The sequence below is a fragment of the Sinocyclocheilus anshuiensis genome, unplaced genomic scaffold (genome assembly GCF_001515605.1).
Source record: "Sinocyclocheilus anshuiensis isolate Anshui unplaced genomic scaffold, SAMN03320099.WGS_v1.1 scaffold950, whole genome shotgun sequence".
Lineage (NCBI taxonomy): Eukaryota > Metazoa > Chordata > Actinopteri > Cypriniformes > Cyprinidae > Sinocyclocheilus > Sinocyclocheilus anshuiensis.
This window is the reverse complement of record NW_015539874.1, coordinates 46,596-65,037: the sequence shown is the minus strand read 5'-3', so window position 1 is coordinate 65,037 and position 18,442 is coordinate 46,596. Positions and strand designations below refer to the sequence as shown.

The following is an 18,442-nucleotide window of genomic DNA, read 5'->3' as shown; positions in this document are numbered from 1 at the left end:
GTCATAGTTTTTATCATCAGATATTAGTTTTAGCTCGTCAACGTCTCATCTTAGTCACAGAAAAAATGTTCGTTAACGAATATTTTTCGTCACCGTCTTCACCGTCACACTGATCGCAGCTAGCAATCGTGCTGATGTCAACAGACTCTGTATCTACAAGCCATGTCAAGTAGCTCTGAAGTGGTGGGTGCAATTTTGCGTAGTTCTAAAATCAACAAAATGTCTATAGATGACGAGGAAAGACTGTCTATTTAAGCGTGACCGAAGCTATGTTTTTTTCGAGTGGCATCCTCTCCATAGGCTCAGAATCTTTCATTTTCCCCTCTGCTTGCTTCACATCTCACAACATTTGAAATCATCTTAATTTTCTCCCCTTTGCTCGACGAGGCTTACATGCTGAGATTCCTGCTCCACAATACTGATGCAATCAGTGCGTGTGCTCAATGCCCAGATAGCTGGTGCATTTTCTGGCGTCCTCCCTGCCTCTGTCTTGTTCTAACTCAGCATGTAATTATGTGCAGTGTAGAGTTACTTCTGAAATGTAATCTGGTACAGACTACAAGTTGCATGGCTAAAATTGTTATCAGTAACATAATCTAAAGCAAAAGCTAGAATAAATCAATAATCCACGAGTGGCAATGTATTACAGTGGTTTTACCTTGAGTAAGGGTTGTTCTGAGGCATGAGCTATATAATAAGACAATAATGTTCTTTAGTAATCATTTATAAACAATAATTATCAGAGCTGTGTATTGGCAAGAATCTGGCAATACAATATATTGCAATATATTGCGAAATTGTAAGCAAGGCAATGTATTGCAGTATTTCTTTATTTAGGAAGAGGAGCTTATTGCCGGAATCTATTTAGGGTGGTTTAGCTGTTAAAAACTTTGAAGTTCATTACATTAAGCATTACTTTTTTATTTTCTCAGTGCCAGGCCATGATATTGTGCCTGGGGCATCCATATCTGTCTTAAAACCTAATTTTCTCTCATTTTTCAAGTGGACTAAGATATGTTTTGGCTTATTGATTTTCTTTCTGTTAAGTGGCTATCTTTGAAAGATGTGTTCCACTTGCCTTCAAGTGATGGTGTTAACCTCAGACATCAGATGCTACCTACTGCATTTAAAGTATGCAGTGTGGGCACTCTGAACTATTACCATTATTAATGTTACCTTTCAGGTCATCAGTTGGCCACTGTCCCATGCAACCCTACTTCACTCACAGTAAGATTAAACACGCTTTTCTATTGGCAACTGAGAAAATGTCCCAAGGGCAATCCAATTACGATGCCTCAAAACCTTACTATGTTAACTTTCCCTGAAGGCCAGAATCTAAAATTGGGACAGTTTTCCACGGTAGAGCATATGATTTAACAGCTCTTGAATCACCACTTACCATGCGCTTATGTGTCACTTTCAGCATGTATTTCAGTTATTCAGAGTCTCATCTAAGCCATCAAACTCTCACTAAATTGATACAGACAAATCAAGGAAGCGGTGGAGAGTCACTTTAAAAATAGCCGACAAGTGACCAAAAAAAAAAAATTTTCATTGTGTATTTAAGTGTGACTTTAAAGTTAAGTCTTTAATTGTTGTATCTTCTGCTATCCATAGTCTGCTTATGATGAATAATGTAACCATAAAAGAAAACCCTAGGCCTTTTAGAAATTAGATACCAACTCAAATGAAGAATGATCTCTTCCCACACATTAATCATTAAAAACAGAGAAAGTAATAAACCTTTTTCATGCTGGAATATTATTTTCTGGTCTATATCCTAATGAATTACTAAATGAAACACTGTGTTTCTTTTTCTCAAATATTTTTTTTAATTATAGTGTACAATTAGGTGTCATGCAATCATTCAGAATGTGCTTTGAGTAGGAATTAAACATTTGCAGGGCTGGGAAGGTTACTTTTAAAATGTATTTCACTACAGATTACAAAATACATGCTTTAAAAAGTAATCAGTAATGTATTTCGTTAGAGTTTAGTTTTAGGTTTAGTAACTTAATCTAAATACTTTAGAATACTTTGAAATACATAAGCTATGCACAAAGGAACATATTAATGTGTTGTTTTTATGTTTTCCAACTCTTTGCGTTTTCCTTGCATTTTATTTTTAACAACATCAGTTTTCCTCAGCATTTCTATGAACAACAAACATTTTTTGTGTCATTTAAATCTACCAATCAATATAAATTCAATTTGAATACATTGAATGGGATTCCGTGCTGTTTCATGCCGCATTCCAAGCTTCAAAACGAATCCAAACATATCATAAAAGTAGCCAAAACAACTGGCACAGTTCTCCAAGTTATACAATAGATTTGTTTAATGAATGGACCAAACTTTAAGTGATTACTTCACTGATAATCTTCTCTATGGAGAAGCGATTGGCACAAAAGAATCGCTGAGCCAAAATTGACGGGGCTCGTTTCCCAAAGCAACTACGGTCGCAAGTAACTTAATGTTGTTACAGTTCAATGTAATTTAACAAAGTTCGCTAACGATGCTTTTGGGAAACACACCCCAGATCTATCCAGTTTAATGTGAACCATTCACACTGGTTTCGTTAAACAAAATAAATGATTCATTTAAAAGATTGAATCAAAAGAATCATCTGTTCACGAATCGGATCATGAACTCGCATTAACGCGCCAAAGATAATCTATTCTTGAACATTTTGAATGAATAAAGACTTCAAGTTCATCTGTAAAGCACACAATGCTATCATTTGACTTTATAAACTTTTATTTCATGCATGATTCGTATGGATCTGTTAACTGAATGCAAAGTGTGAATTCTAGGAGAATTTCTTAGAAATATTAAACGTAATGATAACACTCAAAATATGAGAAAATAGAAAAACGAGTTATTGGATAAAATTTTTCAAAGATCAAGATGCTTTTTCAGATTAGACGTTGAATCCTTCGATGCTGATAGAAGTTTTGTTGCAGGTAGGCATTGCATTGCGCTGAGATGTTACGTCCTTTTTCAGATTTATAAGTAAAATAGTCTTTGTATTTCCACGAGAGAAATGCATTACGCGAATGGCTTTCTGTTGTGTCGAGACGATGAGCGTATGCACTCTCACTACGAGTTGCTAAATGAACAGGCTGCTGCACGCAGTTTTTTTTATTTTCAACGGAGAATCAGTTGCCTTATTGGTTAAAATCCCCAAACTGTTTACTTAAATATTAAATTAAGAAATGACATTAAAATTCAAAGTAATCACTTTGGTAATCTAAAATACTTTTCGGATGTAACTGTAATTTGATTACCACCTATTTCAAATGTAATTATAACGAAATACAGTTACTCATATTTTGTATTTTAAATACGTAACGCCGTTACATGTATTTCGTTACTCCCCAGCCCTGAACATTTGTAAGTCTGTTTGTTCACCAAAGAATGATGACAGAAGCGTTTTTTTCTTAACACTTTTTTTAAATGCAAGAATTCACTTCAAATCACCAAACTATCACAGTCTGGTTCTTTGTTGTGAACCTGGCTGCTCATCCAATTGTTTGAGATTGATATAGGAGCATTTAGATCAATGTTTTTCAGTGAGGCAACAGTCTTGACTTGCCTCTGACCGTTTTAAATAAAATATTCTGAGCTGTATCAAAATTGTACACACACAATATCAGTTTAATCCCAGAAAATCATCTTGGCTCACCTGCTAATTAAGCCTTGAATACAGTTTAGGATAAACATATGCTAATTTTAGAGAAAAAAGAGGAGCGCTTCAACTGATCCAGCAGAGATGAAACAGTGTAACACGTTCCCTCTTTATCACTCAGTCATAAATGGATTTACAAGTTATTTTAGTTTTTTTTATGCTTAGAGCTCTGAGATTTTAATTTCTCCACACAAATTCTGTACTTGTGCGTGTGAGGTTGGCTCTTGTACTGAGGTGGGTTTGAGCAACATTTCTGTGAAGTGATTAGATATGTCACAAGCTTGTGCTCTCACTTGTAATTGGCTCTGAGGACAAAGGCATGTATTTTCAGGCACAGACTGCTTGAGAAATGCTTGTGTGTCTCTTTCTTGTTAGCTTTCTTCCTTCTGCTCTAGGACACAGAGACTGTCTGTGCCCTGTGGAGCTTTCTTTCTTTCCATGATGTGCACTATATATAACTACCATATCTGTATATGTCATCAATAATGTCAACCAATACAGATATAATTTTTAGATTCATATTAATTATGTACATAATAAATATAAATGTATATATAATTAATTACATTTATATTATTTATATTTATAGAGAATTATTATATTGTAATATATTGAATATTTGTTAATGAGTTAATATGCTGTAAACACTTGAATTTCATGTCAGGATATCATATTAGTCTGTATCCTACTAATGATCAAAATCTGTTGCCAAAATATGTAAGTATAATGTAAAATTGTCAAATGTATCTATAATTAACAGAATTGATCTATTATCAGCCATAACTTGCTGATAATTATCATAGTTGGCCTAGTTTTAATATTGTCGTATCTCCTTTATTTTTTTAATTACACTTTTTGTTTAGTTCAGTAAGTTTGAACAAAGGTCACTAGAAGTTTCACTGCAATTTTCAGTATGCATCGTCCACATAATATTTTGGCTAAACATTTAGTTTGACAGAGAAACAAAGAAATGCTGGTTTGCTGCCAATTTTCTGCGAAAATGCCCATCTGATTCTTCCAAATGACTAGACGTGATATTCTGCTTGTTTCCAAGAGAAAGACACAGTGTCTGCAATTCAATTAATTTGTTAGATTTTTTTTTTTTAGGTAGCACTTTTGAAAAGAAACCAGAATTTTAACTTGAGTTAATCAGTTTGGTGTAGCACAGCATTCAGTGCATGTTTTGTGCTTTATTTCTCTGATTTCTTTTTTCTTCTCAGTCTTTACTCTTTATCTTTCTCACTTTTTCTCTCTCTCTCTCTCCTTTTGTATTGCTGCCAAAAAGAATAATGTTTCAGTCCCACAGGAAAATAGTCTTTGAGTAAACTTTCTCACTGACATTTTGCATTACTCTTCTCAATATCTGGCTCCCCTAAAACAGAACAAACTGATTCCACTATATTAACTCAATATTCATGAGATGATTTGATTTATTATGGGTGATTTTAATTAAAAGATGTATACAAATGCAGTAGAACATATCCCCAGACTAATATATATTGCACAGGCAAAACCTTTAAACAAACCATGAAATACTTCATGTTGCACAGTGGTATATAAGCATCTTCCTGCTGTGCTGTATTGTCTGCCTTAAGCACCAATAGCATTTGTCTGCCACAAGCTGTCACAAATCTCCAGCATCTCTTTCTCTCAGACTAGCGCTGTGACGCAAAATCAATGGAGCCTCTTGGGTCCTTCCATCACCCCAAATATCTGCTGTGAACTGCTGGTTGAAGGTATTCAATAAAAGAGTCCAGTTGCCTGGAGATGAGATTGCAGAATGGGACAGTAGACAATTGACTCTTACTTTAGAAAAATTTCGAGCCCCGGGACGCCCCCGTTGCTTGGAACAAAGCAATAGAGTAAAATCATTCCCCTGCGCTGCGCTGGGTCGGCTTGCAGGAGAGCTCGTGGGTGATTCCCGTTTATATCCAGTGATACATTAATATAGCCCCAGAAATGTAATGCATTTTTGTACTTATTTTACTGTTATTTTCGGGATCTACTGGGACAGTGATAAAGATCTACCAGTCGATCGCGATCGACGGGTTGGCTACCACTGCTTTAGAGCATGTAAGAGCATGCAAGTAGCTAGGTTGGGTTTATAGGTCTGATAGATGGATGAGTGATGTCTTTTTTTGTCTTCTCTGTTATTTGTCAGTCATCCACAGTCGGATGCTGATGGAAGGACTGCAGAGATTCGGTGCCATCCCAACGTATCTTCCGGTCCGATACCAGGTGCTGAACGCAGAGTCAGCCTTCTTCCTGAAGGAGGCCAACCAGGACATTATGAGGAACTCCAGCCTGCAGGTTCGTACGGAACTTTTCTTTATCCAACAGGCCAGAAAGACGCCGTCGGTCAATGCCAGTTACGGGCCGCTGTATGTGGAACAGCCCGTGCCTGCGGAGCTTCTGGGCCCAGGACTCTTCAACAACCCTTCATCCATGTCGCCATCATCCACTTCCTCTCCACTCTTTAGTTTTAACTGGAAAGTGCAGACTTTTATTATCAGTGAGCGAATCCACCCGAGTTGGCCAAAGGTTCAGGTTCTATTCTACGTTGTGGGCCGAAACTGGGACGACTACAGTGCCGTGGACAAGTTGCCGTGTGTCAGGATGTTTGCCTTCCACGAAACCCAAGAGGTACGAGGCACCTGTCGTCTGAAAGGGGAACTCGGACTGTGCGTGGCTGAACTGGAGCCACTGCCTAGCTGGTTCAGTCCCCCTAGTGTCATACCAGGTCGACAGAGATCTCCCGAGCTGGTTGAAGGCACTCCTGTGGAGCTGTATTACATGCTACAATCCACCAACACTGGGGAATGCAGCTCGGAGGACTCCCGCAAGACCAGTTCCATCCGCACTGGGCAACTAGGCCCTGCCGGTTACTTTTTAGGGCCCACACCCATGCGCAGGATCGGCAGCGTGCGCCTATTCCAGCCGCTCTCTGAGCTGCGTTTGGACAGTAATTTTGTGGTGATGGTTCCCTCCAGACCCATCAGACAAAGGGAGACAGTGTCAGCCTTCCTAGCGGTCTCCACCCTTTCATCAGTAGAGATCTTCACTTTAAGGTGAGTGACAAACTCTAGTAATACTTTCATAGTAATACCTTATTTATTCATTAATTTTATTTCAGTTTATGGAAAAGAGCAGATCTGACATTTTGATAATTACTCAAAAGGACATGTGAAAAAGCGCTTTAAGCATTTTTTGTTGACAAATTTGTGATGACATATTTTTTGCCCCCAAAGCTATGCAGCACTGATAATATTTTACCTGCAAATATCATGCAATTTAATTATCAAAAGTAAAACTATTTATGTTTTAGTTTTAGTTTTTGGAAGTTGTATTCAAAATTAACTTGGCACAAAAATATGCCCACTCAGTTTCTAAGGTAGGCTGTATAGATAAATTGACAATTTTATTTTCTGCTTGGCCCTTGAATTTAGATGATTTCATGCTCTCAGATTTCACTGTCGTCAGCACAAACCACGTTTATCTTCACTGCAAGTGATCCCATATATACAGAGTTCCCACAGTCCTGAGATAACTGGTAATTTCAAAAGTGTTATGCCAGGCCTGGAAAAGTCTTGCAAATTAATAAAATCGAAAAAGTTCTTGGAAAATTTAAGGAATTTCTATAGTCTACGTACAATTTTTCTAGTTATTCTTCTGACTAGAAATTAGTTTTTGTACAGCAGCGCTGTTCTTTTTAAGATGACTTTTGAAAACCTTTTGCCATCTTCACAAATGACTGAAAAAGTCAAGAAAAGATTTTGGAAATTAATTTGTTGGGAAGAATGGGACCCTAAATGAAGCCTGGATTGTATTTTCTTTACCCTTGTGTAATTTTGTTTATGGTTTTCAAGGATGAGGGCATGTCATGCAATATGTTGAAATCTGTCTTATTTGACTGGCTTCTACCATGTTTACATCAAAATACCATAATCACACAATCTTTGACATCATCAAAAGATGTGGGAAGTCCCCCCCCCCCCTTTTTTAAAAAACTGATAAATATGCACATTTAGCTGCAATTTATTATTGCGTTTTTTTATATTTCCCCCCCTGCTGTCAAATTAAACAGAACAAACTTAACAGAACAGACCTGCATCTCAGCTGTTTAAAACCACTGCTCTTTAACAATGGGTATTATAAAACCACTGCACCTTCTAGGAGAACATATTTAAAAATCGGACTTGACATTTATTACATAACACCTACGTAGCCCAAAGGCAATTCATGAGATGACTCTTTCAAAACAACTACTAATTAACTCTCAATTAGTAGATTTAACTCTTAATTAGTAGAATACAACTAAATACAAATGAATTATTCAGGGAAGAGCTGTGCAAACTACACAAGATGACCTGTTTGAAATTAATTTTCCTCGCAACCCAGTGTGCAAAAGTGAGAAGATTCTTTATTGATTCATTGAGTGTTGAGCTCTAATTAGAACAAGCGGATTTGATGAAGCGACTAAAGACATTCTGTGCAAGTGAGTAAATGACCGTGAGAGAAATTAATGTTTGTTCCTGTTTGTATTCTCTCAAGCCTGATATCTAAATCATGTTTTGAATTATACTCTGACAACCTTGGCAAATTTGTCAACCTTGGTTAGCATTGGCTTACAGCTCGGCCACTATCTTGTGCGTGATTAACGAACTTTAAATATTCCGGTCTCAATACGAGCCAGTTTTGCTCCTATCTAATTCATTTGCGAATAGTGGGTGTTTACTAGAACAATGAATGAAGCTTAGCATTCAGAAATAAAAAGCTCAGAAATGAATTGCCTTTTATGTAGACAGAAATAAAGAAGCTCCTGGCAGATGCGTTGTTTTTGGAAATGTTCTCCAAGGGTGCTCTAACATTAGAAACAGCAGTTTCTAATAGAGTTATAAGGCCAGCTTTAATTAATGCAGAAAGAAAGAGTTTAGTCCTCAATAGCAAGTCAATTTGTGATGTCTTGGGTGACGTGGTGCTGTGGGAAACTGTTCAGTGATTTTGATTCCTCTGTAGTTCCTCCTGTGTTCATACAGACTGGTGATAAGATCTTATAAAAGGGTTTGTTTTTTTTCTTCGCTTTTTGCCTTTCCTCTACTTGATACCTAAATGTCTTTGTGATGGCTCCATGTCCCCTCAACCCCTGGAGATAGGCACAGCTCTGTTCTTGGCTTGGGCTACGCTCCAAGTTCCAACCAAACAGTTTTTTTAAATAGTGACCAGCTGAGCTCTGCTGATAGGGCTGTTTCTCTAGGGTCCCTGGCTGTTGATGTGTCGTGTAGTTGTGTAGGTGCTTGAGGGGGAGGGGAAGAGGTTACGTTGGGCAGCAACACAATGTTCAAATTGGTCGCTGGTGCTGTTGGAGCCAGATCTGCTCATCTAATCAACAGCCTAGGGATAAAAATGCTCCCTGATCAGCTTTTCCCTGCCTAACACAATCAGGGTAAAACAGAATAGCTCCTGAGAATCCCATCTGACCGCCAAACTTCCTACAGCATGATGTGCAAATGAATACACCGTATACAGCACGTACTGTGTGACCTGTAGGACTGAGAAGTGTTTTTTGCAGCGTGTATGGATGAAAGAATTTACATGCATGGGTGAACTGCTGCTGCAAATAATTGGCAAATGTAAATCTACAAATAAATGAATTAATACATTTGTTGAAATAAATACATTTCAGTCAGGAGCACTTTCGTCAAATGTATATTTATTATAATAAAGCATACAGATAGTGTTGGCGGTATGGTTCTGTTCTGGGCAAACTCCACATGTTTTGTAGCGAGCAATTTTTTTTAAACAAGATTTTTAGATTAAAACCACCAACCGATATTTTTAATCTTTCCCTGAGAATAGAACTCGTGACTATAAGATTATATCATGATGATCACACTCTTAAATGTATTATTTTAATTCTTGGGTCAGTGTCGTGTATTTGGAGCTTGCACTTCCTTGCTTTTTGCCTCATTAGTGGTTTAGAGAGCAGTTGAGAACATGCTGAGAAGGGATTTACACCTGATTCATAATGCAAATGGAAACACGCTTTCCTCACGAACAAATTAACAACCTCTCAAAAGATAAATAGCCCCTGCTGTATTGTAATTTTGACTTAACAATCTTACACGTTTCTGCATGTCCCAGTAGAAAATATGCTAATACATGCAAATGAGTAATCGTTCCTTATGGACCATTTCTTATTTTCCTATAGCATAGATATTTTTCCTCATCCAATTTTAGTTCAATTGCATACACAACGTTCTGATGGGTACAAATGACCAAAAGTTGATTGGCTCTGTCATTTGACTGGTCCATAAACATGAATCTGCTCGTCTTGAATTTGAAGGTGTGTCAAATAAATGAATGACGGTGAATATTATTATTGCATTTCACTTTAATAGCCCTGTGGTCACATTATTTATTGACTTCCTTTTTGATTAAGCAAAAGGTTTATGTTTAAATAGCTGATTTAAAGGCCACCCATAATGCATTTTTCACACTTGTACTCAAGTACAGCAATTCTGTAGGTCCCATGTCCTCTGGTTAATAATCCTTTCACTTTAATATGGCTTACTGTGGGTATAGAACACTTTTATGCATATATTAATCATGTTCTGATATAATATATTTGTTCTTAAAGAGAGTTGAAGTTCATCCAAATATGAATATTCCGTCATCATTTGTTTATTTTTGAAGTTGTTTCAAACTAATACAGTATGACTTTCTCTTTTTGTGTGGAACACCAAAGCTCTTCCACATAAATTGTCCATGCTATGATTGCACCAGTATAAATGTTCTGGCTGATACAGATAATTATTTTTGTTATGGCTGATAGTAAATTCTGCTCTTGTCTAAATAAATAAAAAATGAGACACTAAAAAGTAAAATCTGTTGTTTTGCTACAAATTTGTATTATAATGTACAGTACAGTGAAAAATGGATTTTAATTTTGAGAAATGTTTCTCAAAGATTACATTTAATACTGTTTTTAAAGGCCTTTATCTCTAAAGGTGTTAGATATCTAAATGTAAAAGAGTGTAATTGTCCAATATTGAACAATACGTTAACTGATATGGTCCCGATCTATTGTGCATCCCCATTACAAGCTGCTCTTTTCTGTACGGTGAACGTCAATGGTGACCGTGGCTCTCCTTGGTCCCCATTCACCTTCATTGTATGGATAAAATATGTGTTTCTTTCTGATGTTCCTGAAATGGTATTTCTTTCATCCACTGTTTGGCTCTCTCTCTCTCACAGATTGTTCTGTGCATTTATTTCCCATGTCCCCTTAGAGCAAGGGCTAAGAATTGGCCTTTTCACCGATGTATTGGAGGCTGCAAGAGCCATTGAACTTGATTAGTTGCCATCACAGTTTACAGAGCGATTCCTCACAATTTCCTTCTGCCCCTCCAGGGTCACTGGCACGTGTTTACTTTGAAGGCACAGACTCTCTTCATCTGGCCATTAATAAGTAATTAGTGATTTGTGCACAGGGGAAACTTATTTGCTCTCAAGCTCTTGCTTGATTTGCTTGCCACACAGACTCCCTCCACAAAGCAATCAGAGGCTGCCCGCAGTGAATGATCTTAGTGCGCACATTTCTTGGTAATGATTTTTAATGCATCCCCACCCATGAATTTCTCAACCTTTCAGCACGGTGGCTGTCATTATTTGACTGAAGGCACCGGATGATTCTTTTTCTTTAATTATTATTCACTTCGCCTGTTTTGCACAGACCCGAGGGGTCCTGGGAGGAATGGGTGCTTTCACCTCTCTCTGATGTGTGGTAGTTTGTTAATCTAAACTATGATAAGAATGATTAACATTACTGTAAGTGTTGTGGATGGTCAGCGCTGTGCTCAGATGTTTCTCATTTTTCCTCCCTGCAGTTCACAGCAGGCCGCCACTGTCGAGTAAATCTGTTTGTTTTCTGACTTGAAGAACCAGACTTGTTCCCAGAGAGAAATTCTTGTCCATGATAGTGGTATATGAAGTTTGCTGGCTTTGAACTTTGTTGTAAAAGACAGAATGAAGTCGCCTGTTTTCTTTTCTTCTTTTGAATGCATTTTTACACTATTGTTTAAAAGTTTGGGGTTGGTAAGATTTTTGAATGTTTGCTAGTGTGGTGTGATATTTCATGATTTTTGATCGTGGACGATTAAAATTTCTCCACGATCTGCTTTTGAAGAAACATTGTAGTATCATTCTACAGCGCACATTCTATCTGTGGCAGTTCTTGCGCCTCCGTCTCAATATACTGTACAACGTGACATATATTCACATCAAATGTTAACTCTGTGGTAGAGTTATGCGCATGGCACACTGCACTTCGCAATCACAAAAGTACATTATTTGCATGTGCTTTAAAGCCTTGACGGTTAAACATTTAATTTGTGTGCTGTTCTGACATGCACTTTTTCTGAGCGTGTACACTAAAAAGCCTGTCAAACAGTGCCTGATTACTGGACTAAGTTATCTTTTGCGTCTGATTCCACTAATACTGTCAAAAACACACAAAGCTTACATATAAACAACGTATCTGTGTGGTGCGGCTGACACAGAACAACATACGCTGTTTGCGTTCAGTGGATATTCTCCAAAATGGCGCTAGGGTGACGCGGAGGAGACGAATTGTTGAATAAAGTCGTTATTTTTGTTTATTTTGCACTCCCCACCAGGTACAATATTCTGATTGTTTGCATCTTGTTTTTAAGCCCATAAATAATAAAGTACTCGTTCTAATAAATTTATATTGTAATGTACTCATTCTAATATATTTAAAAAAAAATCATATTTACATTGCTGGTTGGTTATCATTGCACAAAATAACACACTCTGAGTTCTAAACTAATGCGCTGTCTTCTGTATCTAACGCACACACACGCTCAGTCACTCACACAGATCACGTTGCGGCCACACTCAGACATTCAGGAACAAACTTTTTAGCGCTGCCCCACAAATTTTGTCAACTAAATAGCTTAATCACTCAAGAGCTACATTATCTTTCTCAACAAGGAGCTGGTAACATTGTTGTTTCTAAAGGAATTAAAGCCACAGCTTCACCGTTAATAGAGAAACGTGGCAAAACGGTGGTAATTCATACATACATAATTCCTTTAGAAACATCATTGTTTCTAAAGGAATTAAGGCCACAGCTTCACTGTTAAAAGAGAAACACGGCAAAACGGTGGTAATCCATACATACACAGCCTCTCTCTCATAAATGAACACTTGATGAATTACACTTTTCTGAGAATAGAATATTGAAGTGGAGATTGCTAAACTGCAAGCTAAAACTAAAACCGGTGTAAAAAAAGTGCTTTTATCCACAGTGCAGAGAGAGCGCGCGTGCTCATGGTTGCCATGGTTGACACATTTAGCAGATATTTCCGTATTGCGCAAGTGGGAAGCTCTGTTTCGAGGATTACACACAATTCCTACTTAGCAGCCAGATGTCAGATCCCTAAACAAGGCCATATCTGCAGATTAAACTTTTTTTGTAGAAACATTTTTTAAATTTGAACTAGCAACTCACGACTACACCACGTTATGTACGAGAAGCTGCAAAAGTGATGGTGACATTAATTTAAGTAAATATAATGGGCTATATATTGCGTCACCAAAAATGATTGAGGACATGTACATATATTGCGCGATAAGTGGATATACTGATTATTGCGACAGGCCTAACCTTAACATCTGTAAAGCAACGACATCACTATGGTGTGTGCTTTTCCTATCACACCCAAACACTGGGCCTCTGAGGAAGGCTCGAACTAAATTGATACTCACAACTAGACACAATTTGAGTTGAATTACTGAAATAAATGAACTTTTCCACGACATTCTATTTTATTGAGATGCACCTGTAGACTACAATGCCGGCTGTTCTGACTCACAGTCTGTATACATACGCTTGAGGTATTTGGCCGATCACAATGCACTGGATAGCTGGCCAATCAGAGCTTGCTTTTCAGACCGATGAGCTTTGTAAAAATCGATGCGTTTCAGAAAGGCGGGGCATAGAGGAGAAACAATAATATACAGTATGTGGAAAATAATGTGTTTTTTGAACCTTAAACTGCATAAACACATTTCATTACACCAAATACAAAAAATAATGTTCTTTTTAGCAACATCATATGACCCCTTTAATAAGAATCAATGTAGGATAATTTATACAGTGAAGTGTATACAGTGTTTTATTTTCATATTTGTTCATTCAGTTTCTTAGATGCTACTGCTAAATACACCTACTGTACCTGAGAAATAAAGCACTTTTTCTTTTATTGGTATAGTATGTGTATTTGTAACGTGTATCTTTTTTCTTTTTCTTTTTTATAACAATTTAAAAACTATTTAATAAAGATAAAATAATGACAACGATTTTCATCTTCACCCACTTGGACCTAAATGTCTGCAATATTTTTTTTAATTTTGTATTTTGTCACCTTGTAAGGCTTTGTTTTTAAAATAGAGAAATTACTTTGGCTGTACTGCTCGGACAACTTGCAAAATAGTAAAACCAACATAACAAAGAATTGTGATAAAATCGTGAATCGTGATTTTGCTGAATAGTGTGTGTGGAAAAGTAGTAGTGTTAGAAAGTAGTAGAGAAAGTAGTGTGTGTGTGTGTGTGTGCGCGTGTGTGTGTGTGTGTATATTTATATAGACTGTATATGTGTATATATATATATATATATATATATATATTTAAAAAAATCTTATTGACCCCAAACTTAAATGGTATTGCATATATTTGTAATATTGGTCATGTATTAGTTAGTATATTGTGAAACAAAAACTTACTTATATTAATTATATGGATGATTTCTTTAATATATCAGAATGGTTTGATATTGAATATTTGTTGGTATTGGATGTTAGCACCTCTTTCAGATAGTTCCAATAATTACTTTTGCCGTTTTTTTAATTTCTACTAGACTGCAAAAAAAAATTTAATATAATAATTAAGAAGAAATGGCAAGTAACACATTGAATTAAACTGGAAAGTTTGAAGTAGAAGACTGAAGTGGCATTTTCTTGTACAACACTCCATTGATCTTACAACACCTGTCTGCCTCCTGTACTTCTCGTTTTGATCACTGCTGGATGGGGAGAACAATTGGAAGACTTAAATAGTGAAAGATGTTTCCCTACATGGGGATTGGTGAAGTGTGCTTCAAGGCTTGGGAATTACCTCATTCTGGCCATCAGCACCACTGAGCCTGGTTGGGAGGTTTGGCCTTTATCTCTCGCTTTAAGCATGTGATTTGGAGCAAAGCCCTCAGAAGCTTCTGGAAGAGTGTGTAGTGGGTGGCTAAGTCTTGATCAGCTTGTGGGGGGGATCTCTTGTCGGGTCCAGTAATCCCAGAATCATCAGATAACAGGACATGCATTGATGACGGTATGATGGTGTAATCTCTACAGCTGTAAACGTGTTAAAAAGGGCTATTAATAAGGCCTAGATACACAGCCATAACAGATTACAGTGAGCCCTACTCACTTCCCTACCCACAAAAATCTGTAGACTTTTGTAAAAGAATAAGAAACCTGACATTGTCTGTGACCGCTGATCTCTGCAACCTCCACCAGAACTATAATTCCCTGTGAAGAACAGCCAAGAACAAAACAAGGTGGTGTTTCATGCACAAAAAAGATATTTTTTTTTCCTTCTCACTGTGTCCCTGTGTTTTTTCTTTTCTTTTCCCTGAATGTCTCCTGGGATTCTTGCTCTGTCAGCTATATCTACTAACAGGAACCTGTCAGGATGTTACTGTTTTCAGATTAAGAGTGAAAAATCATCATTGATAACCCTGGGACAGACTCTCTTAGAGGAATTCACTGAAAGCATTGTTTATTTGCACATGTTGTTTGGATTGTTTTAGCACCCAATTCGCAAGGCATTATGCAAATCAGATAGCAGCACAAACATGGCCAGAAATTTATTGTTGAATTTGATTTGCATGACACAGTTCCAAAGTTGTACTGAGACAGTACAGCATCGCTCCACCACTGCAATCCAGACACCTAAATGAACTCTTTAAAATTCATCACTACACCTTGCATAATTTTACACTGCCGTTCAAAAGTGAAGGAATGTTTTCAGTTTTTTGATAGAGATCTCTTATTTTCACCAAGGCTGCATTTATTTAATCAAACATTATTTTATTGTAATTTAAAGTAAAATTTTTCTATTTTATTTACTTGTTATTTTTTCCTGCAATGGCAAAGCTGAATTTTCAGTAGCCATTATTTCAGTCTTCACATGATCCTTCAGAAATCATTATAATGTGCTGATTTAGTGCTCAAGAATCATTTATTTTTATCATTGTTTTTTCATCATTGTTAAAAACAGCTGTGCTGCTTAATATTTTTGTGGAAGCCATGATATTTATTTCAAGATTCTTTGATGAATATAAAGTTCAAAAGAAGAGCATGTATTTAAAAATTTATTTTTTTGTAACAATGTAAATGTCTATCAAAAAAATAAAAATCACACTGACCCCAAACATTTGAATGGTAGTATAGATATATGCCTTATTTTAATGTTCTTCTCCACCATTTGATCATGATTTGATGAATTACAGCTGCTATAATCTATAGAAAATGTACACAAACATAATTTTTGCTTGTAAAATGCTGAAGTGGTGCAGCTGTTTAGTGATTTCACCTCTTGCCTTTGCTAATTGTTTGCACTGCTTTGAATGTAGATTTTGTATAGAGTAACTGCTTTCTTTATAATAATATTTCAAATATTACAATAAAAGAAGCTTTATCAGCTAGAACGGTGGTGCAAAAAAAGTCTTCTTGACAAACGTTTTCCAATTAGGACCCTTAATAAGCTCTAAAAAATACCCATATCCCAATAGCCTTGACTAGACTCGCACGCTATTTTCCTCATAAATGTTATGATATAGGTGGTTTTCTGGCCGTAAAATGAGATGCGGCTGATGTAATTCTTAACAAGTGCCGTCCATGTTTAAAGAGCCTCTACACCTCCTGTGCGGTCATGCGTAGCTCCAGTTCACAGCTCGCCGTTAATGAGAAAGATTAATCCTGTGTGTGTGCTGCGATTCATCATGCCTTTTTACCTACAGGCTACACATCAGACTCGACTGTTTTGGACCAATTGGACTCCTCTAAAATAGTCCCACAGACAATAGTGAGCAGTAGCGTATGAAAACATAAGAGGAGCTCTGGTTTGATGTTTCATGAAAAAGCACTTTAATATTAAGGCACTTCTGAGTGAGTCCCAAAAATATTTAAAGAAGCCATAATACAGCCATGTACAATTTTAATAGTAATACTGAAGTGTTCATGATTTATTTGAGGAGCTTTTTTACCCATATGCAAGGTATACTGAAGCTGGCTTCCATCGTAATCTCCAAATATATGACATTTTCACAGTGGGTATATAAAATGTGTATATATCCCCCTTTAAAATAATCACATTTTGTTGCTTTGCAGCTTGAAATGAAGACGAACACAGTTTTTGTTTCATCCAGCTATATTTACTCAGTGTAACTTATAACATCCAAGTGAAAGATATAACACCAACATGTCAGAAAAACATAAAATAAATAAAAAAAACTGAATCACTGAGTTGAAAAAAGGATCAACTTTGTGTCAGTATTTTGTTGAACCACCTTTTGCTTTAATTACAGCCTTTAGTCTGTTGGGATATGTATGTCTCTACTAACTTTGTTGCACATCTAGACTGCAATATTTGCCCACTCTTCTTTGCAGAACTGCTCAAGGTCAGTTAAATTTGATGGTGATGGTTTGTGGACTGCAGTCTTCAAGTCATTCCACAGATTTTCAAGGGGGTTTAAGTCTGGGATCTGACTAGGCCATGCAAGGACATTCACCTTTTTCTCCTTTAACCACTGTGTGCTCAGTTTTGCTGTGTGCTTTGGGTCATTGTCATTTTGGAAGGTAAATCTTCTTCCCATTGACAACTTTCTGGCAGAGGATAGCAGATTTTCCTCAAGAATTTGACGGTATTTTGCCCCATCCATATTTTCTTCTATCCTGACAAGTGCTCCAGTCCCTGCTGCAGAGAAACACCCCATAACAGGATATTACCACCTCCATGCTTTACTGTAGGAATGGTGTTATTTGGATGGTGAGCTGTTTTGCCTTTTTGGTAACTTCATGACTTAACTGACAACATAACTATGACATTGCATGCTCGTAGTTTCTTTTGCGTTTTAATATGAAATTACATAGGCTACAGCGCACCACCACATTTGTGCATGCAATTGAAGAGCATGCGTTACGAGCACAGTATAATAGCTGACAGGACAGGAAAAATTATTTTTACTGGAATATGGCCTGACAACATTTCATCTGACTGCAGCTCACTGTTCTACTGAAGCTCCCTCGTCATCTGTACCTTGTCAGTGCTCGTTTGACTAGTGCCTGACGCTGAGGCGAAGTTGGAGTGTGCATCTGAAAGTTGGAGTGCGTGTCTGAGTCTTCCGTTTGATGTGGTCGTAAAGACGTTTTGTATCTAAATAAATGCAATTCTTATCAAGAAAAAATAGACAGAAGCAGCAGTTGTGAGTGGGGTGGCCAACCCTAGCCCCACCCCTGTGTTAATTGCATTAAATATTTTTAATGCGTTAAACTGAAAAAATGTATTGCTTGTGTTAACATGTTAATTTTGACAGCATTAAAAAAAATTCCATATGCTCCGCATGCCCAGGCCACAGAAATGTTAAAATTGATAGCTCTCAATTATACTGTAATGTT

At 37.0% G+C, this 18,442-nt stretch overlaps 1 protein-coding gene across 1 annotated transcript in view; it reads left to right on the top strand.

Annotated features, from left to right (window-relative positions):
- LOC107685266 (transmembrane protein 132C-like) overlaps positions 1 to 18,442 on the top strand; it is a gene marked incomplete at its 3' end in the record, with an annotated part of 122,547 nt that overhangs the window by 67,922 nt on the left and 36,183 nt on the right. The window contains exon 3 of the mRNA XM_016481794.1: positions 5,850 to 6,756. Coding sequence (XP_016337280.1) covers positions 5,850 to 6,756 — 907 coding nt within the window. The remainder of the gene's footprint in view (positions 1 to 5,849; positions 6,757 to 18,442) is intronic.